Source organism: Plectropomus leopardus, chromosome 15 (assembly GCF_026936395.1).
Source record: "Plectropomus leopardus strain MGB_pleo_1.0 chromosome 15, ASM2693639v1, whole genome shotgun sequence".
Classification (NCBI taxonomy): Eukaryota; Metazoa; Chordata; class Actinopteri; order Perciformes; family Serranidae; genus Plectropomus; species Plectropomus leopardus.
This window is the reverse complement of record NC_142190.1, coordinates 29,893,871-29,914,922: the sequence shown is the minus strand read 5'-3', so window position 1 is coordinate 29,914,922 and position 21,052 is coordinate 29,893,871. Positions and strand designations below refer to the sequence as shown.

Genomic DNA, 21,052 nt, shown 5'->3' with positions numbered 1-21,052 from the left:
ATTTGTTTGATTGGGTTGTAATAGTAATAGTTTTTCACAAGGTGAAGACATTAAATGTGTTTTCATCAAGAGAAAGAAAAGGGAGTGGTGGTGTAGAGCTTTAAAATGCCTTCCCTCAGCTGTTAGTGGTTTAAAGTATGGACAGGGTATGGACACGGCAGCACATTACATCAAATCAAAGCTAAAAATTAAAATACGTTAACTAGTTGGTATTATAGAAAGACTAAATGAAAATTTCTGGGTGTGATGCTAGATTACAAAATCTCCTGGAAACCACATATAATATGTGCAAGGAAAGCTGGCTAGAAAGATTTGTTTTACCATATTTGAATCACTGTGTGTAGGTCCGTGGCAACACCCTTAAAAGCACTCTATAAGCAATATGCATACTACAGAAAAGAGCCGTAAGGATTGTAAACAACGCTGGCTATCAGGAACACACCAACAATTGGTCTTTAAGGTTAATTAATTGGTTAGAATAGAACAGGGGCAGGACTAAAATTTTCTTCTTCCTACTCATTTTCGGACATGAAATGTTGAATTTGTTATTTATGAAAAATGTAATATATATGTTCACTTTTATTTTTTATTTTAAAATATTATTTTATTCATTTATTATTTTTCAAATGTTCGAAATAATGTTCAATTCAATTCATTGTATGATTTTTTTTCGCTGAGTGTTTCTCTCTGTGGATGAAGATCTGGCCTATCTCATGTCTTGTCTCAGCATTAAGACTTAGGAGATTCCATTCCCTCCAAGTCCTGCACCTACAAATGTTGGAGATCATGTGAGACACATTCATGATTGTCCTTCTCAGGGTGATGAAACTCTGAATTTGATGCCCCTCAGTCGTCTGGTAGATATTCCACTTCCTCTAAGTCCTCCACCTGCTGACGATGTGTTGGCCTTGTACCCAGCTATGAAAAACATGGGGTTTCTTTCCCTGGATGACAAAGTGGCCTGTCCTATGTCCCGGACTATCTCGGCTTGTGAGGTTCCCCTGCCTCCAAGTCCTCCACCTATTTCTCCAGATGAAGAACTGGCTGATCTAATATCATGCCTCAGCATAAAGACTTGTGAGGGACCCCTGCCTCCAAGTCCTCCACCTGCTTCTCTGGACGATGAAGCTGATGATGAAGTGGCCCGTCTGATGTTCAGACCTGTTAACCTGCTGCCTCAGGAGGTTCTACTGCCACCAACCCCTTTTCCCCCTGAAGACCATCATGAGAAGAGGAACATTTTAAAGGCATTCCCTCTCTGGACGATGAGGTGGCCTCTCTTATGTCCCAGCCTCTCAGCAAAAAGGCTTCTGTGGATGAAGAACTGGCCGATCTGATGTGTTGTCTCAGCATAACAGCTTGTGAGGTTTCACTGCCTCCAAGTCCTCCATGCAGAGATCATGTGGGACAGAATTTGACGCCCCTTAGTCGACTGGCTGATATTCCACTTCTCCGCCTACGTCTCTGGATGATGAAACTGATGTAGGTTATGATGAAGAGGCCTGTCTAATGTTCAGGCCTCTTAACCTGCTGCCTCAGTAGCTTCCACTGGCTCCAACCCCGTCTCCTCCTCTGATGTTATGCTGTCAATGCATTAAGGAATGTGAGGTTCCACTGTCCTGGGGGAGGTTGGATTCAGGAGGAACAATGCGGGTTCTGTCCTGCTCATGGAACAGTGGACCAGTGGACCTCTTTACCCTTGCAAGGCTGCTGGAGGGGTCATGGGAGTTTGCCCATCCGGTTTACATGTGTTCTGTGGACTTGGAGAAGGCCTTTGTCACTCCTTCAAGGGAGTCCTGTGAAAAGTATTGCGGGAATGTGGGGTACTGGGGTCGCTGTTGCAAGCCATCTGGTCCCTGTATGACCAAATTGAGAGCTGTGTCCACATACTCGCCGTAGAGTTGCTGCCCCAAGCAAAAAAAGGTAAAAAAGGAGCTGAGCTGGAACGCAAAGCTCTCGATCTATCAGTCCATCTACGTTACCAAACTCACCTATGGTCATGAGCTCTTGGTTGTGGCCGAAAAGATTGAGATCACGGATGCAAGCGGCCAAAATGATTTTCCTCCGTAGGGTTGCTGGGCTCAGCCTTAGCGATAAGACAAGGAGCTCAGACATCGCGAGGGAGCTCGGAGTAGAGCCGCTGTTCCTTTGCGTCGTAAGAAGCCAATTGAGGTGCTAGGGGTGGTTTGGGCACTTCAAGCTGGTAGGAGGCTCCATGGCAGACCCACTACATGCTGGAGGGATTACATATCTCATCTGGCCTGGGAACGCCTCAGGGTCCCCCAGAAGAAACTGGAATGCGTTGCTGGGGAGAGGGATGTCTGGAGTACTCTGCTCCCCCTGTCGCCCCCGCAACCTAGCCCTAGATAAGTGGAAGAAAATGGATGGATGGATGGATGGATGGATAGATGGAAGATTTCACTGCCTTCAAGACTTTTACCTGCTGGGGCCGCACTTGTCATTGAAGAGAAGATGTACCTAAGCACTGGGTTTCCTTCTCTGGATGATAACGACACTGATTCAAGTCATCCCAATGTAGAGGTTCTTCCAGGACCTCCACTTGCTGCTACATTACTTCCAAAGAAAGACACTCATAAGGATGATAGCTCTGACTGGACAAACATCGGGTTTCCATCTCTTGATGAAGTGCCTGATTTACTCAGCTGGGTGAAGCTCCTTTGCCTGTTGAGACTCCACAACATGCAGAGAAGAGATTCCCCAGTTTATCCTTCATTCCTATCCTATCCATCATTTTTCATGGTCTGGATGACATATAAGCCCAGTTAAATTATTAAGGCTTGTTATTGTCATCCTAAATATATTTCTGAATAAAAACTGCCTAGCTTATTTTTTTTTGTCATATAGTAAACCACTCAGGTTAAAAGGGAAACAAAATGACAAAAAAGACACAAAATTAACTCAAAATGGACACAAAATCACAAAAAATACACAAAATTAACTCAAAACGGACACAAAATGACTACAAATGGACACAAAACAGAGACAATAAAGTCATAGTCAGAAAATTCAAAATGTCATAGTTAAGTATATCAAAAAATTATTATCAAGTAATAACAAATGTCCTTGTATAGTATATAAAACATATTAAAAAGTCATTAAAATGTAATTTGTCATTACAAATGTTATAGTATAGTATGTCTTATGGGGGATCATAGAGGCAGTTTGGTGCATGTGTTGTGTGAAAGGCTTTTTCACGACCATCACTACCCTTCCTTCCCTTCCCTACCCTATCCAGGAAGAAAGGTAACGTTTTCTTTAAAAATCTTCTTTTTTTTCCCCTACAGAGACGCGGGTGAAGTCCCCAATGTCCTCAAATCCTGGAAATGTCCCCGATTTTTGCTAATTGCACTTTATTCGTGCAATATGTTTAATTTCATTCTGTTTTTAGCCCAAATGCTATTGGCAGGTTTTAAAATAAAATTGAATACGCAGGATTTTCTCTTACGTGGACCAGTTGGGAACCACTGATGTAGTATGTGTAATATGACCTCACAGATATGCAAATACAAAACCGGGTCAAAATAAACACATCTTAGTATGGCTGACTGTAAACCAAGTAGAAGTTATAAAAGTAATACTGACATTGGCCCAAAATAACCCTATACTTTGGGTATAAGCCAGCCAACAATGGCCCCACACCCTCCCACATGGGAGTGTTTACCCAGGCCCCTGATAAGATCTCTGGTTCGGCCCGATATCCACTTGGTACCCAGGTAGCCATAATAACATAACTATCATTCACTTACAAAAATCTGCAAATATTTCCTGTCATCTATCAATCTGATCAGCACTGAACGTATCAACAGATCAATTATCCACCTCACGAGTGACATTCAGCTGCAAAGATAAAAAGAACTCTGCCTGCCACGCTGCATTCACGGACCCGCAAAAATGTTGGATATTAGAGCGAGACCGCAGATAGAGTGACAAAAAAATAATTTAAGAGGGGGTGTTAAAAGTACTATACAGATAGATTTAGATATAGGTGTGTGTGTGCGTGTACGTTGGTACATATATGACAAGCCTTGAATTTATATAGGAGATAATTGATAGCAGTTTAATTATGTAATAAAGGGCTAGTATTAAATAAGTTCATACTTCTTCCCACTCCATTTTGCACATGTAAATTGATGGAATTCATTATTTTTTTCTTTGTCCCGAGAGGATTGTAGTTTATCATCAATGAATTGCCACCAGGTCAGCATATTTTCTTGCTTTGTTCACCTGCACCTGAATGTGGACCCTCTGATCCCTGTCCTGCCTCCCACCAGGATTCCCAACCAGTGAATAATCCAGGCAAGGGACATGAGGTTTGACCACAGGGGACTGCCTCTGACACACCGTTACAGTCAGTCCATTGCTAAATTTACTTTATTGGACCTCTTCGCACCATTACACACACTGACAACCTATTGGTTCAAGAGAAGCCAGCAATGAATCAGAGGTTTAAGAATTTTTTTTATTTAACACAGATGATCCCAGGATCAGACATGACCCGCTCCCCCTGCCATCAAGATGAAGCCACTCTGTACCACACTGGCTGCTGTCTGTGTTACCATTTTGGCAGGCCATCTTTGAAAAACTTCCCAATGTCTATATTAAGGAGATATGCCCAGACCCAGGCTAAGCAGTATTTGGAGAAAGTTTGCACTTAGGGATGCAGTCTGATATTTGCACCAAGGTTAGTGTTCGATGGAAATCTGCCAAGCCATCAGTACTCTCTAAATGGGTGGAAAGTATTGTGACACATCACACAAGGGGCCTCGAGGATGCCTGTCGACTTTTGGAAAGTCTAGAAACCTTTCCTCTCCTACTTTAATAAAAAATGGTACCAAAACATCTAGCATAGGTTGCCTGATGGTCCTTTCCAACCCCTTCCTCTGTGTACCTTACAGGAGAAGGCAGATCTGCTAAGGTTATGCTAATTTTTGCTCTTAAAATTGTTTTTGTGTGTGTGTGTGATTACCTTAGGGACTGTTTGGCGCATTTAAAAAAGAATTATAATTTTGGTTGTGTTCATGCATATAGCATATTAATTTGGCAATATCATGCATTTTTGTTTAATCTTGGAATTTCCTGCTCAGCTCCTACAATAAGTGTGGAAACTAAATTGTTACATTCATGCTGTAATTGAAAAAAAAATGCACCACTGAAACCCATTCAAACTAAAATTTTTGATCCTACAGCCATCAAAGCATAAAAACATGCATTGTATTATTTCTGGGTGTCATTCTAGGCTTTGGCCTTGGAATTTGTCATTCTGACTATTTTCCACCTGATGACATCATTTTTACCATGCTTGCAGCTGGATCAAGGACAAATTGACAAATAAATCTAACTTTGAACTTCTATTCTCTTCCACCTTCAACTAAGTGGCTCTTTTTCTCTGTGACAGAGCAGGATAAATAAAGTGGCATGTGCGTTATGTTGAATAAGGATTGATGTGACAGTGGGAATATTACAGCATTATCCAGTCCTGCTTATCTGGTCTGGAGATATTGACAATCAAATGCATATCACATTTTAGAGTGGTCATTATTACAGTGGTCTAAACTCCACCACAAGCAAGTACAGAGGCTGCCCTGTCAGATCTCTGCAAAGACCTGAACCGCTCACAAACTCCAGTAATCCTGACGCTGTGCTCACTGTGGCTGGAGACTTCAATCAGGCTATACTTAAGAAGGTTAAACTTCCGTTATCCCGTCAAATACTGAGGAATAGCTATTCCTGGACCATCACAAGCATCCTGACGGGTAACATCACTGCCTGATATTGGGACAGAACCAACTGGACCACAAGTCCCTGCAAAGAGTGGTCCATTCAGAACATACTATAGGCACTGCTCTACCCTGCCTAAAGGATGTTTTCACCAGGACCTACAACAATGAGGCTAAGGAGAACCATTAAGGATCCAAAACAACCAGAAAATGACCTTTCCTCCCTTTTGAGGTCAGGGTGAAGGTACCAGATACACCAGGCAGCACTGAGAGGCTCAGGAAGTGCTTCCATACCCAGGCCAATAAGATCCTAAATGATGACACTGCCTAAGACTGTCTAAGGGGCCATTTAAATGGCAATGGCTCTAGCATGAAAGGTTAAATTTGAGTTGCAGTTTGGACTTTTGTTCATACAACAATGGCGTTTTGGCAGCCTGAAAATGCAAACTGTGTTTCAGAGTGTAATTTTATTTAAATGCCTCCCGTTCTGTTGTCGTGTATACTGGCAATGCATGGATCCCTTGAGAACACCATGTCAATGCCAGACTTTGCGCATGCACAATACATTTCAGATACATTTTTTTTTTAATGCAGAGGAAGATTTTTCTGTTTTTAACAGGGCCAAAAAGTTTAAACTTGGCCTAACTCTAACAAAAAAAGAAGTTGTTTTTTTTACTGTTAACTAGTGGTATGTCTGGTATTCTTCATTAGAGGATGCTATGATAAGTCATCCGCGACATGGCACTCAATGGTTTGAGCCGCTGAGTTACACCTGCATGTGTGGTGCTTGTTAGCACATGTAATGACAAAACTACACTTTACAAGCATTCTTCTGGTTATCTGCTCTCTGTCTGTCCTCTGGATTCTCAGAAAAGATTACTACTCGGGTGTGAAAAAGCTTCCTCCTTTTTCATAATACATAGTGAATAAAAAGCCATGCCTGTCATTCTGTTGAAGGGTGTCATTTCTAGCTATCATTTGACAGCTTGTGTCTGGCTTGTTATATAACATCAGCGAGACTGAAAAGTGCAATAATGAATGAAACAGATCCTTAATACATTTGTTTAGCTTTTCACACAAAGAAGACACATGCAAAAAGAAGACAACAAACTAAAAACACTACACGCAAATGCTAAAAGCGGTTGTATCTGAACACAGCATGATAAAGAGCAAAGCGCTACAGTATGTGCCGTGTGAGTTAAATCATTTGATTCACATGTTTGAACTTAAGTTTTATTTCAACAAACCTGAAAGAGGCGCGTGAAGATGTCAAACTCAAACACAGAGATGTAGTCGTTGCAGGTGAGGTCGATGGTGGATTTGAGGGCCATGGCCTCCAGGCCGGAGCTGATGGGATGCACTTCGTGAAGGCACTGTCGGAAGACTTTCCATGGCACTATTGTCCTGCAAGAGAGAGAAAGGCAAATCATAACAACTGAAGATGCTGAGAATTTACAGATTCAGATACAGAGGTTTTTTTTGTTTAAGTTCTATATTTTGCTGTTTTTTTTGTCCATTTGTGCTTTTTCATGAAAAAAAATACTTAACTGTTTTATAGTCATTAACCCCCTCACTACCCTATCTTTAAATGAGCACAAATTCGATAATATATATTTATGATACAATCTTTAAAATAACCTTTCATATGAAATGTATCTTTCTTTAAAAACAGTGCCTTTTTGCTATCTAGAACATATCATAATTCCCTCTAAAATATCCATTTCAGATTGCTGTGAAAACATCAACAAATGTATCGTTTAAACAACTTTATTATAGTTTTTCGGCAAAACATACATTTAATAAAATTACATTTGAACATATCATAAGAATGTTATAGTTTACTGTCACCTAATATGCATTTCTACTGAAAAGAACTTGAAGGCATCATGCTGTAACCTAATGCAACCTTTCTCATCTTATTTGTCAATAGGCCAATCCCATTCATAGATTAGACAAGGCTGAATATTTGTTCAACTTGAACAACCCTTGAGGCTTCAGAGAAGAAAAGAGAAGAAAAGAAAAGAAAAGAAAAGATCAGATCTTCTGCAAGGTCATGCACTGAAGTGAAGTGTCTCACCCATAACTGATAGAAATTGGGAAATGAAAATGTTGTTGATGCCAAATGTCAAATTACCAAATGTAGTGGTGATTATGATCAGCCGTCTCAGCGGTGTAACACGAGAAGTTCATCTCACACTATAATATCTTACTTCCTGACAGCGTTAAAAGCTTCTATTCATTCTTGCCTATATATGTGCATATTCACATGCTCATACAAAAAAAGTGAACTGTATTTCTCATTGACATTATCTCACCCTTTTCTACAATAAATTTAAAAAACAAAATATAAATATAATATAATATATAATATAATATTATATAATAATATAATATAATATAATATAAAACAAAATATTTGGAAAAAAACAAAAACAAAAAAGCTTCTATTACAGCAAAAGCACAGGACTGAAATACACTGTTACCAGGCAGCAACACAGACTCATTCAGTTAGAAAAAGGCACCTGCAGAGCCATTACTTTATGCTGTGGCACTAAACATGAAGGCTTCCTGGAACCAACATGTTTTGTAAATGAGCCAGGGATGACAAGGTCACAGGTCTGTAAAATCTTTTCCCCATCTAGTGCTAAACCTAACCTTGCACACAGCATGTTATTAATGTTGTTGTTTTCATTTTGTGATTTTATCTCAAGAGGCTGCACCACATCAAGCTGGAGATAACACAAAGAGAAAATGCTCTTCTGTTTTATTATTTATTCAATTTTAATGAGACAAAGAGAGATGTACTATTGAATGTATAAAATAAAATAAAATGTGGATTTTGACAACATCTCAGCCAAACTGGTATGAGCTCCATAGTTCTGCTATTGCACTGACATGACAACAAATGTGTCTCTGCAGCAAAAATATAACTGTGTGATTGCAGTGAAGGTGAGACTCCACGAGGCCCACTGAAATGAGGAGTGGCAGCTCCATTATGAGGACATTTTAGAGGCTCAAGAGCAATGTCTCTTGGTGAGGATTTCCTCTTTGCTCGTCCCACCCTGCGTTTGAGTACCACGCTTTTTAATTTTACCTCTCAGCCACGAGCACTCGAGTGTGGAGACGGATCTCAGCTGAAAGCCCTCCTGCAAGTCTTGTGATTTTTTTTCCTTCCAGTTTTAAATACAAGACACAGATGAACACATAAACACCTCTCCCTAAAGTGGCTTCTTATGCCGCACACATTGTTACTGTATGTGATTTTAATGTTATTTTTGTGTTATCTGTGCAACGTAGTAATTAATGCTTTGTCACTAATGTTTTTATGGAGCTGCTGTGTTCAGATTAACACATGTTGTGCCTGTAATGTTTATCAGTGTATTCGAATCACACAGTCAAGCATCTTTTGGAAATCATTTTCGGAAAAATAATTAACAATCTTTGAATAACCAAGGTTCAGGACAAGTTCATTCTCCACATAATTCCTGTCCACAAAAGGACCATTTTAAAAACTCTCTGTCCAAAAAACTTAATTTAAGAGCATGCCAAAACCAAAACCAGTGATAGCAACATAACTCTAATAATTATCTAAATTCACTTATTTCACTAAATTAATTTTCTTGTAACTCCTTTCTTGCTATTTTTTTTGCTTATTTTCAGATAATGTTTCACTAATTTCTCTTGCAATTTTTTTGGCTTATTTTCTTTTCAGATAATTTTCTTCAGACTACTTATTTCTTGCAATAATGGGGGCTCATTTCAGATCATTTTGTAACTTTTAAACTTTCTACCCCTTTTTGCATTTTTTGGCTTATTTTTTAGATAATTTTCTTCTAATATTTTAGTCACCTTTTTGCATTTTTTTGGCTTATTTTTTTACATCGTTGTCTTGTTAATGTTTGCTAGTTTCTTGCAAATTTTGTTTGGCTTATTTAATGTTAATTTTCTTGTAACTTTTTACTAATTCCTTGCAAATTTTTGGGCCATTCCTTTTTGACAGGAATTAATCAAATTGGCGCAATTTTCAAAGGGTTTAATGAACAAAAAAGGGGTTTTAAAAAATATGTTTATTTTACTTTAGGGCATTGCATCTAATGTGCTCATTATATTTCTGTATCAGTACTGAAACTGCGTTATTGTACTGATAACAGTATGAAGAAATGTCAAATAATAGCGGGCCGAATGTGCAACACAATGAACAGTGACATTTAAATTTCAGAATCATATCAAAACAAGCAACCATGTCATGAGGCAAAGATTCTGAAACAGACAGCTGGAGTTTAGAAAGTCAATCAAAGACTGTATTGTGCTGGTATGATGATGGCAGAACTAAACCAAATTGGACACAAGCTGGCGATATCACAGCAGCTCCTGAGCTACCAGCTGGAACAGCTTTTAGTCCGAGCACAGTCAGAGTTAGAGGAGAGGAAATTGAGCACAGAGGGAGGGAGGCAGAAGGGAAAAGAGACACCACAAGGACAGTGAGAGAGTAATGAGAAAGAATACAGCACACTTGAACGCTTCATGACAGCAGAATCTCTTTTGATAGTAATCAAGGCTGTTAAAAAAAAAAAACGTTCAGTGCTGGGAATAACCTTCTATGGCTCAAAGCATGGCCGACCGCACTTTCATATTAACTGGCCAGTATGCATTAGCGTCACACACACACACACACACACACACACACACACACACACACACACACACACACACACACACACACACACACACACACACACACACACACACTCCAGTCTGACACCACCTTCCTGGAACACACACACATGGTTAATTAAGCTGATGTTTGAAATATAGTGTACGCAAACTGTACTTGAAGAATAAGCTGGTTATCCTGCACGTATAATTTAAACAGTGTGAGATATTAAGCACAAGAGTTCATTGATCTGAAAGAGCTCATGTGACACAGGTAATGGAGTTAGCTCATTTACTGAAGCTGACTCTGCTGAATCTGGGACAACGTTGATTGAATGATTCTCTATGACCTTGACTGGGTGGTCATTTGTGTTGAGAGAAAGTCTTTTTCACGGAACTCTTTTAGCAAGTTCCTGCGGGGTACGAGTCTCCCGACAGTCCTCTCACAGGATTGATGACAAGCCTGCATCCTCTCGCTCTGACCACGGGAAGCTGAGGTCTGTAACAATCTATAATAGATTAGTCTTTGGAGTGGCTGCGAACACAGTGGACACCTCAAATGCAGCCAGGAAAACAGTGTCTCTGCTGGGATTATTGTCCCAATTCGTTTTTTTTTTTTCAGGGATTTGAAGAATACAATACAAATGTATACATATACAACATGTAAGTATGCTTTGATTTTGACCTGTGAAATATCATCTTTTATATCCTTTCTTTCTTGCCTAATTGAAATCAACTCAACTTTATCAAATGGCCATGTTGATATCCTTGTTCAATTGGCTCAAAATTCAAAAAGTACGAGTTGTCTGGACATGTAAATGGCTGAGCAAGCATTCCTGAATCCCTGGAAAAACAGATATCTGCATATGTATGCAGAATCTTTAGGGGACGGGACAAGATTTTGGTAACGGAGTTGTTCTGGTGTGCATGTGTTGCTGGTTTTCGAGTTGTAGAATTCCCAAAAGTATGTTTTCCAATATGGTCATAATTAGGCGCTCCTCTTTCTATTAAGCTCAATGTATGTAGTGCACGGCATGCACCACCAGAGCTCAGTCTCCGGTCTCTACTGGTGGAACAGGCAGCTGAGCTGAAGGACAATGTGACACCTAAGTGGTAGAGGGAGAAGTTACAAGACTGCAAACAGCTGGCGGCCTGCAACAAGACACTGCGGAATAAAGACAGTTCAACAGATACCGCAGCGCCTTTAACTGTGAGGATTCATTCACTGTGAGCGGGCAACAAACAAACAGCTCTCCTGTTAGTATAATACTAATATATTTAAGTCGCACTGGTGCTCTGTGGTTGCAAAATAGTCGCGATCGGAGCTTTGCAAAAACAAACCTACACCTCACCTGCTCACACTACCACCACTACCACTCATTAAGTTAGATTGTTACTGCAGTGCTGTTAAACATAGTATTTGCAAATCACAGTAGTGCTCCATGGTCACAAAATGTGACTGCAAAAGCCCTGCTTTATGTGTGTGTCTGTGTGAGGGAGAGAGCGCCTTAGAAGAGAGTGAAGGAACCCCAGTGGCGGTGGCTTATAAAAATAATGGGACAATTTATACTTGACATTTGTGATAGAGTCATTTTATATATTGCAGATTGAAAAACAAGCCTCGATACCTAGTAATTTTGATACTGCACACCTCTAATTGGTGCCTGTATATAGCTGCAAGTGGTAATCCCGGGTTCAAGCCCTTTTTCAGCCAACAAAAGCAAGCAGGTCAGTTTTCCCAATTCAAGGCCACAAGTGTTAACAAGCACATTTCAGGCTTTACAAAGCTAAGCAAAGTCATTTCAGCTGGTTCCATTTTGTCTAAAGAAGGTGTGAAACCAATCACACACTTGTTTCATCATCACACACAGCTTTTCAATAACTGTGCATTTAAAGTCTTGAGTTTTGTTGTCCCTTTATCAGATGTGAATGAAACTTGGTGTGGACGTTAAGGCCTCAGCGCAGGATGTCTCCACTGAATTTAACCAGATATGCTCCAAGACACATTCACCTACATCAGTATCCTACTGCAACATCCCTGCTAACACAGTCAGGTGTACTATATAGCAACTGGCAATATAAGTTGAACTGATGTATTGTAAACAAGATACAACATTTCCATGCACTGATCTATAAATGGAATAGTTCTGAATCCTGTAAATTATGAAAATGCAAGTCCAATGCAATTAGACAGTGTCTGTACAAACCGGGCTCCTTTCCCAGCACTACACCTGCATGCACTTCTTACAGTATGACACACATAAGAAAGCTCTCAATTTGTGTTCTTGTAGTGTTATGTTTGTTTTCATTCACTGCATTTAGTCTCATTGCCCTCATATGGTTTTCTTTAGATAGTAAACATATTTTAAAAATGGTGAGGCTTTTTGTTTTACTTGCTAGTAATCTAAATTTAAGTGTTTTCTAGGTGTCCCAATATTCTGAATCCATTTAGGCACTGCAGAGTGTTCTTGTATTTTTCAGTAAATTAATGTGGGAATCTTCCTTCATTATGTCAGACCTCTCTCAGCTACACTGTAAAATGGTTCTTAAGGGGTTAGTTGTGGGCTAAATGCTGTTTGACAGTGCCATTATTACTCAAAGAATGACTAAAACCTTTATATGACTCCCAACTTCCACTCAAAGTATAATTAGTTCTTTAAAGTACCCTAAGCTTCCAGCACCTCTTTGCATTTATTTTATCAGTAAAATACAGCTAATGAAACAGATCACACAAGAGTCTGAAGCAGCACTGATAGTCGAGGCTGCTGAACTCACAGCAGTTAGTCAGAATAAGGACTTAACAAGAAATAAAAACAGACATTGGAGCAGAAAGCTAATTTTTTAAGCCCTGAGGAAGTCTTAAAAATACACTCTTTATATCAGATATGTCCAAAATCAGATCTGCAAAAGGAGAAAGGCTCTAAATCTCAGATACAGACTCTGGAAGTTTGTCTAGTTTGCCCAAATAAATGTCATGTGTGGTTACTGGCAAGGCAACAGGAAGTGATAAATCGAAACTTAAGTTCACACTGCACAACATTCAAAGTCGTCAAATTGCTGTTTTGTTCACACTTGGTGCCTTGTAAACATGAGTCTTAAAGTCATCATGGTTTTCACACTGAATGACTGTGCAGCGACAGAGGGGCACACATTACACGAGCTTTCACTGGGAGATTCTCCGGAGGGTTTGTCATGTGATGCACAGGTCCAACCACAGCCCGAGCTCAGGCAGAAAATATCAAAGCCAAAAAGTGACAAAGCAGCATTCTGATTTAGTTACTGGCTGACATAATTTACAAAAATATTGCGTGCAATAGTCCACCTTCCACCTCCTCTTTCTTGCTTTCTGTCACTTTCTCCTCGTCTAACATATACAAACACCTTGGAAAGTGCCGCAGCACTGCTAGTCTCTATCTTCAGTCCCTGTCTTGTGTTTTCATTAGCTGTAGCTCTCAAGTCCCCAACATGTCCACATGTGCAGCATGACAGATATCGAGGGAGCGTCCATGATGCATTGGTAAGCCTCTCAGCTGACATCTTTGAACACTTGGGCTGCACAATCAATCGAAATATTGTCATATAGCAGTATTGCCAAGTGCAATCTCCAAATCGCAAATTTTGAGATTTACCTGCAAGTTCTTCAGAATGCAAAATATGTCTTTGTCATCTTTGTCAACTGCCAAGTACAGCTGTGAACATCAAATTCTGGTTTTTGGACCCATAAAACTCAACATAACGTAATACACAGACAGTGCAGACTGAGTTAATCTTGTACAGGCGCAAGTTAGCACATGTGAGAGCTCATAACCTTGTCTCAGCGATGCATGTTAATGATACAAAGACTGTCCCTAGAAGGTCCCCTTCATTCTTGTGAAAAAATTGGGAGACCTCTCCTAAATTATATTGATTATTTGACCTCCCAGCCTGGTTTTGACGACTGAGCCTCCTTATTCGTTTGTTTCAATTTCTTTTTTTTTCTTCAGTTTTTGTTTTGTATTCCATCTCCTCTCCCATTTGTTGGCTTTATCTTTTTAGTAATTTTCATCCAGATATTTATTCATTATTTTCTTATCTTATGTGAGCAGGGTATTACTAACTTTGGTATCACTACTTCCCATGAGTTTTATTCATGATTATTGCCATTAGTGTAATTTCTGTTCTTGTCTTTATTATCGTTATGGTCTCGCTTTGGGGAGCAATAGGGTAAGGGGATTAAACATGGAAAAAATGGAAGGATGCTTGGGTGCTCTTGTATTGTTCTTCCAATAAAAAAATATTTTTTTTAAAAAAGTGACATCACAAGGACGGTGCAGACTCAGTAAATCTTGTACAGGCGCATGTTAGCACATGTGAGAGGTCATAACCTTGTCTCAGCGATGCATGTTAGTGAAACAAAGACTAGCTAAACACACCAGCTGCCATTAGCTCTGTGTGGCTGAGAGTGTGTGTGTGTGTGTGTGTGTGTGTGTGTGTGTGTGTGTGTGTGTGTGTGTGTGTGTGTGTGTGTGTGTGTAAGCAGCGCTCAGTGTGACAGTCTGTCACACTGCTTGGAGGCCCTCCAACATCAGAGCATCTCTCCTTCAAGTTATTACATAGAGAAACAGAAAGCACATGTTTGAACCATCAAGACAGTGATACTACCCTGGAGATGAAAAAGCAGGAAACATACACACACACACACACACACACACACACACTGACATCAGACAGATCCTGACAGCAGCTTCTCCTTATCACACAAATCAATCATGATCTACCCAAAAGAGGAGCATCAAAAGAAGAAGCCAAAATGAGGTGAAGCTTACTTTTCTCCAAAAAATTTTCTCCAGAAGTCAGCGGCATCAGCTTTGGTGATCCTGAAAGTGTCCCCCTGGAACTGTCCTCCCGGGAAGATGGCTTTGATTTCAGCCAGCATGTGGCTGAAGATCAGAGACAGCTTGGTCAGGTTCCTCCTGCAGAGAGAGGAAACACTTATTATAATTATAGCCTTAAATGCTCAACAACATATGGAAATTATTTGACCTTCAGAATTCTGGACATATTTGCAAATCTTGTTGACTACAGATTTACCGGCACTGGTGCATAAAAACTGCTCGCTCTGGGGTTAATATACAACACTTCAAAGTATAGTGATAATTTAAAAAAACAGCTAAAAACTGTACAAATCCTACAAAATGTCTTGAAGTCATGAAAATAAATCACAAAAACTTGAAAAAGGGAAGGCTCAATAGCAAAACGTAGATTTTAGGGTATCTGTGCTATATCACACATCTTATATCACATCTGACACATGACCAATAAAACATTAAAAAAAAGTCTGTGCTTAAACAAATTTAAAATGTGCCGTAAATGACATATGGCGTGAGAAAGGTCACACTTTTCACATTCAGAGATAATTCTGTGATTAATTCAAAGCCAAAGCCAAGTTCAGTCATTTTCCAGCCTGTTTCACTTCTGCAACTTTTCAGATCTAAAATGTCACAGTTTTACAGCCCAACAGAATCATCTTGGAGCTGCTTGTTTCAAATACACGTTTGACTGTAATTGCACCTTGTTAACTGTCACATAAGCCAAAACGTTTAAATGCAGATGTCATGCTAAGGGGAAGTCACGATAACTTAATTTCTACCCTTGCACAATAACAATCCAGTGTGTGTGGGCGTGCACCATCCTTTCTGAAAGCTAGAAAACACACAATAAACTCTTCAATGTGAGATGAGGCTAAGATGTAAAATCTAACATTGCAGCAAAGACAGCAAAAAAAACACTGAATTTGTTGACCCAAAAGTGGATACTTTTTAGTGACTATTGCATAGCGACAACAATATGGTAGTCTATCCAGTGTTTGGTTTCAAATCTAACAATATATTACATTGCATTATACTGTATTATTGAGACTGCATAATAGAAAAAAAAAAACAATTGCTACTTATAGTTATTGTATATATGTTATCATAATATTCTTCAGTATTTTCATCACATATATTCAGCACTTATGTATTACTGATGTACACCATGTTTATTACATATACTGTACATATTTTTCATGTAACACACGACATTTCGATATATTTTCATGTATATTATATTTGTTATTCATAATTAAATCTATATTTTGTCGTTGTCGGGCGCAAACCTCCCATCTAGACATTTGACTATTTTCTTTTTTTCCCCCATGAATTAATTCTATTGGTCCCCTCTTAGTCTGTCAGAGGGTTTTACCATTTCAAAACCAATGAAGTGCAAAAAGCCTATGACTAAACCTCCTATCTCCATTGGATCCTTTTAAAAACACAATGTTTTTTATAATTCCTAAAAAAGAGCAATTTTGTAGATAGGAGGTTTTTCGCCAGACAGCAGCGATTTATTACAAGTATAGCACTGACTATACTATCGTTGACTGTCAAAGTTGGAATGCTGTCCGTCATTTACACAAATATTTCATTTACACTGACATACATTTTGTCATGTATATAATGTATATCGTTTTTGATTGCCACCATTTTGTTATTTTCTCATTTTATATTTAACTATTTTATTCAAATAGATACTTTTTAATTTGTCTGTTTTGTGTACCTCTTGGCTCGTCTCTTTGGTGCTGAAGCTCAAGTGAACACATTACGGCTCTACAAAGTCAATAAACTGTTCAAATTTAAAGTCACGGTGACTGTTCTTTATTCAAGTGTTAACAGCAACTGGAGAATTCTATGTCTGATAAAGGAAACGGTACCAGTCCTCAAACACTGACTGTACAGCACAGAAATAACACATGAATTCTTAAAATAGGTGTCATTCTCTTTTAAACAGCTGATATTTAAAACTAGAATAACCAGCTTGTGGTCTCCCACTCAAGAACCACTCAAGCTGCAGTTTACATCCTCGTCTGTCCAGACTTATATGTAACCATGATGGTCGACAATGCTTCAGATCTGGATGTTGCTGCAAAGAAACTACAAACTCTAAGTTCAGCTCTGATGCTTCACACACTTGTTCAACCCTGCAGCAGAAGAGATCTATACAGATCACCTATGAGTCAAACTGTATATTTGTGCCAAATGTTAATGAAATTCCAACGTCTTTCTTGAAGTTGCATTTACAAGAATGGGGCGGACAGGAGATCACAGTGACCTATACTTTGACCAACAAAGTCAAATCAGTTCATCGTTTAGACAAAGTAGAAGTAAATGATAAATGGACTTGCATTTATAGAGCACCCTTTGAACCACTGACAGCACTTTTACATTACAGTCACCCATTCACACACAAATTCACACACTGATGGCAGAGGTTACCATACAAGGTGTCTCCTGCTTGTCAGTGAAAAATTCACATGCAGATGCACATCACTGACACAGAAATCAGTAGCAATTAAGGTTTCAGTATCTTGACCAAGGATACTTTGACATGTGCACTAGAGGAGCTCAGGATGGAACCATCTATCTACCGATTATCGGACAGCCGCTCTACTCCTGAGACACAGCCACCCCATTACAGGATATTCCCTATTGGCGTTCACAAGAATGAGACAACATGCCAGGTCACAATGACCTTGACCTTTGCTCTCCAAAATCCAATCAGTTAATCTTTGAGTCCTAGGGGATTTTTCTTGCCAAATCTGTGAAGTTCCCTCAAGGCATTCTTATGATATTTCCTTGTTGAGAATGGGACAGAGGACAGAAGGATGGATGGATGGACAGACAGACAACCAGAAAACATGACAATGACAAATTTACTCTACTGAAGTCTTCATCAGATCTTTCAATTGGGTAATATTTTGGATTTTACTTCATTCCTTCCGTACTATGTAGAAATATGAATTTCCATGAAATGTTACTAATAAAACAGAGTTGCGCAGTGCCACACAAGAAGAGATAACTGAAGCCTTGAATTCTCAGAACAGTGTAGTTTATTGCTGAAATTCCTGCTAAATTAGCTGAGATATGGATGAACTGACGATTTAAGCTTACAGCCACATATACATGAACAAGTCCTAAATCGTGAAGTAGGGAAGGACACTTCAGGAGATCTTTTTTTTTTAAATTCTTTTTTGTGAAGTGTTGGTGACTCTCGTCTCCCTCTCCTCTGGGATGGGGATTTGTCTCGAGCTCCCCGTGAGATTAGACCGCTCGCAAACACTCCGTGGTAACACTCAGGCACACACACACAAGACGGGGTGACTTTGCCCAAGGTGTGTGTGTGTGTGGGACAAAGACGGCACACTGGCTGTAGGGTGCTGATAACAAGCTTTGAGTGTGTGTCTGTGTGTGTGTGTGTGTGTGTGTGTGTTGTACCTGGAGCACATCATCCAAACTTTTAATTCTTCTTTCAAACGTGCACAGAACAGTTTTGTTTATCACACCTCTGTGATTCACCGCCGTCACAGAACAATTATTCTGCTAAATTCGTCACTTTAAGTACGTGTGTTTTGGGGGTGACGGGGGGGTGTGTGTGTTGTGTCATTTTTCCCCCCAATATGTATTCAAATTGTTGATAAGCTTGTTGTCAGTGAAACTGCCTCAAACTATGACAACTGTAAATTTACTTTAATTAACAATGGAAACAAATGATCAACACTTAAGTGGATCCTAGGTTTTGCAATATTTTACAACTTTGTCTCAGTTTTCACAGCTGATTTACACAAAATGCTTTACTCCTAGACTAAGCCTCCAAATCCCTCACAGTGCACAAACCTTACATAGCATTATATTTATCATAACATTTTCACATACATATATATATATATATTTTGGATTGCTACTTTTAAAAGTAAGATTCTGCACACTGCTCTTGCACAATTTATTGTTTATACTACTTACATACTATATACTATTTACTGATTAGCCCTGGGCAGAGGTTTTATGATACATTTTTGTTTTTGAGAAATATTTTTAAATCAATTATACCGTCAAAAGTGCAGCACTGTCAAACTGTGTATGCTAATGGAGCCTCGATCAAGATTAATTCGGTACATTAATTTGTTTTAACACTATCATATCATTAATGCAAATGTTGCCAGTAATGATTTTTCGTTATCAGTTATGTTATTTTCTTCTTTAATAATCTCAGCGTCTGTGTCTGTGTGTGGCAGGTGTTTGATATTGTAAGTTCTATACTCAAGTGCTAATTGATGCAGCGCAACCATGTGAAAAGACACCCACATTCAGTGTGGTTAAGGTCTAGTCCTTCTGGTTTGAGAACACTGATTCCTCACGATAAAATGAAGGTTCATCAGCAGTGAGTTCTATCTACCTACTTCTGAGTCAGTTGAAAGAAACTTCTTTGCCATGGTCTTCACTGTCTTGCAAAACATGCATGCAAAGTAGAAATGAAAACAAAAAATAATCATGTAAGTATGTCAAACAGTCTAAAACTTTAAAACACAAATAGATAACTGATGAATCTAATCCTGTACTGATGCTCAAAGTTTCAAGTCAAGACCCAAGTCAACTTCCTGGGCTGGAAAATGAAACTAATGTGTAAGTGTCAAAAATGCAGTTTTTCTAATGGCCACTAGAGGCTGGCTATAGGAGCGAGTTGATTTCTATGGTCACTTCTGGCTCTTAAGCTCTTACATCTTTTATGTTATATATATATAGTCTATAGTTATAGTCTAAGCATGCATCAGAGCCTTGCAGCATGTGTCTGAGCTACTGAGGCTGACGAAAGACCTTATCTTGCAGCGGCAGCGCACTAAATCAAATAATTTTGTAGTCGAGTTAAGTCCCCTGTAGAATTGTTGAACACTTAAAACAGCTGCAACCATGTTTGAATACTTGAAAAAAATGTATCCTTCCTTATCTGGCAACATGAAACCAAGAGCATCAAAAAGGCTTTATAAACCAGAGGAAATTAGAATGCACTTAATCTCCAGATAAACCTGTCTGCAGTATGTGCTGGACTGCCAACTCATGCTGAAGGTTCTGCTACAGTTCTCTGTTCTTTATATCTCCATGGCAGTAACAAAGTGAGGCTGGCATTATTTATTTATGATGCAATGTTTTCTACTGATAGCACACTACGATCAATCTCAATGCTGCTTGGGTCAAATTATTTATGACATAGCAGCCGCTGTGCACTTTCTGTCCTTGAATGCGCATGCACCGCTTTTGCACGAGGCGTGTGCAACACAGTTGACAGTGATATGACTCAAGCAATGACAGTGACTGAAAAATTCACTCAAAAGTAAACACCAGCCTTATTGTCTTCATGCTAGATTGATCACGATGTGAAATAATCCACTCAGTTTTGTATTGCACTTGCAGGGTAGTGACTGGAATAACATAACATGGGGGAACAGCAGGTTAAAGCTGGATAAGTGAGAATCAGTGTTCTGTGTCTTGGTGGTAGCATACACTCCAGTGTGTGTGTGTGTGTGTGTGTGTGTGCCCGCAATGAAAAAGCCAAGCCCGTCTCAGTAATTTCATGCTCATGCTTTCATGCTCTCCAGTCAGCATTAGGCCTCTAATCAACCAAGGACCAGCCAAAAAAACTCTCCATTGGGATGCAGAGGGAAACACTGCAGATTCTTACATAATGGTTGTGATTCAAACTCAATTTCCAGCCTTGCTGTGGAGGAGGGCTCCGCTCCGAAACACCCCCAAAACAACCAGAAAAACAGGATGCATTCTTAGCTGTATGATGTATTTGCAATCATCTTTGGT

The 21,052-nt window shown here is 39.3% G+C and overlaps 1 protein-coding gene across 1 annotated transcript in view; it reads right to left on the bottom strand.

The window, feature by feature from the left end:
• cblb (Cbl proto-oncogene B, E3 ubiquitin protein ligase) overlaps nucleotides 1–21,052 on the bottom strand; it is a 78,343-nt gene that overhangs the window by 35,146 nt on the left and 22,145 nt on the right. The window contains exons 4-5 of the mRNA XM_088088431.1: nucleotides 15,197–15,343; nucleotides 6,986–7,142 (exon numbers count right to left, since the gene is read on the bottom strand). Of these exons, the coding sequence (XP_087944557.1) occupies nucleotides 6,986–7,142; nucleotides 15,197–15,343 (304 nt within the window). The remainder of the gene's footprint in view (nucleotides 1–6,985; nucleotides 7,143–15,196; nucleotides 15,344–21,052) is intronic.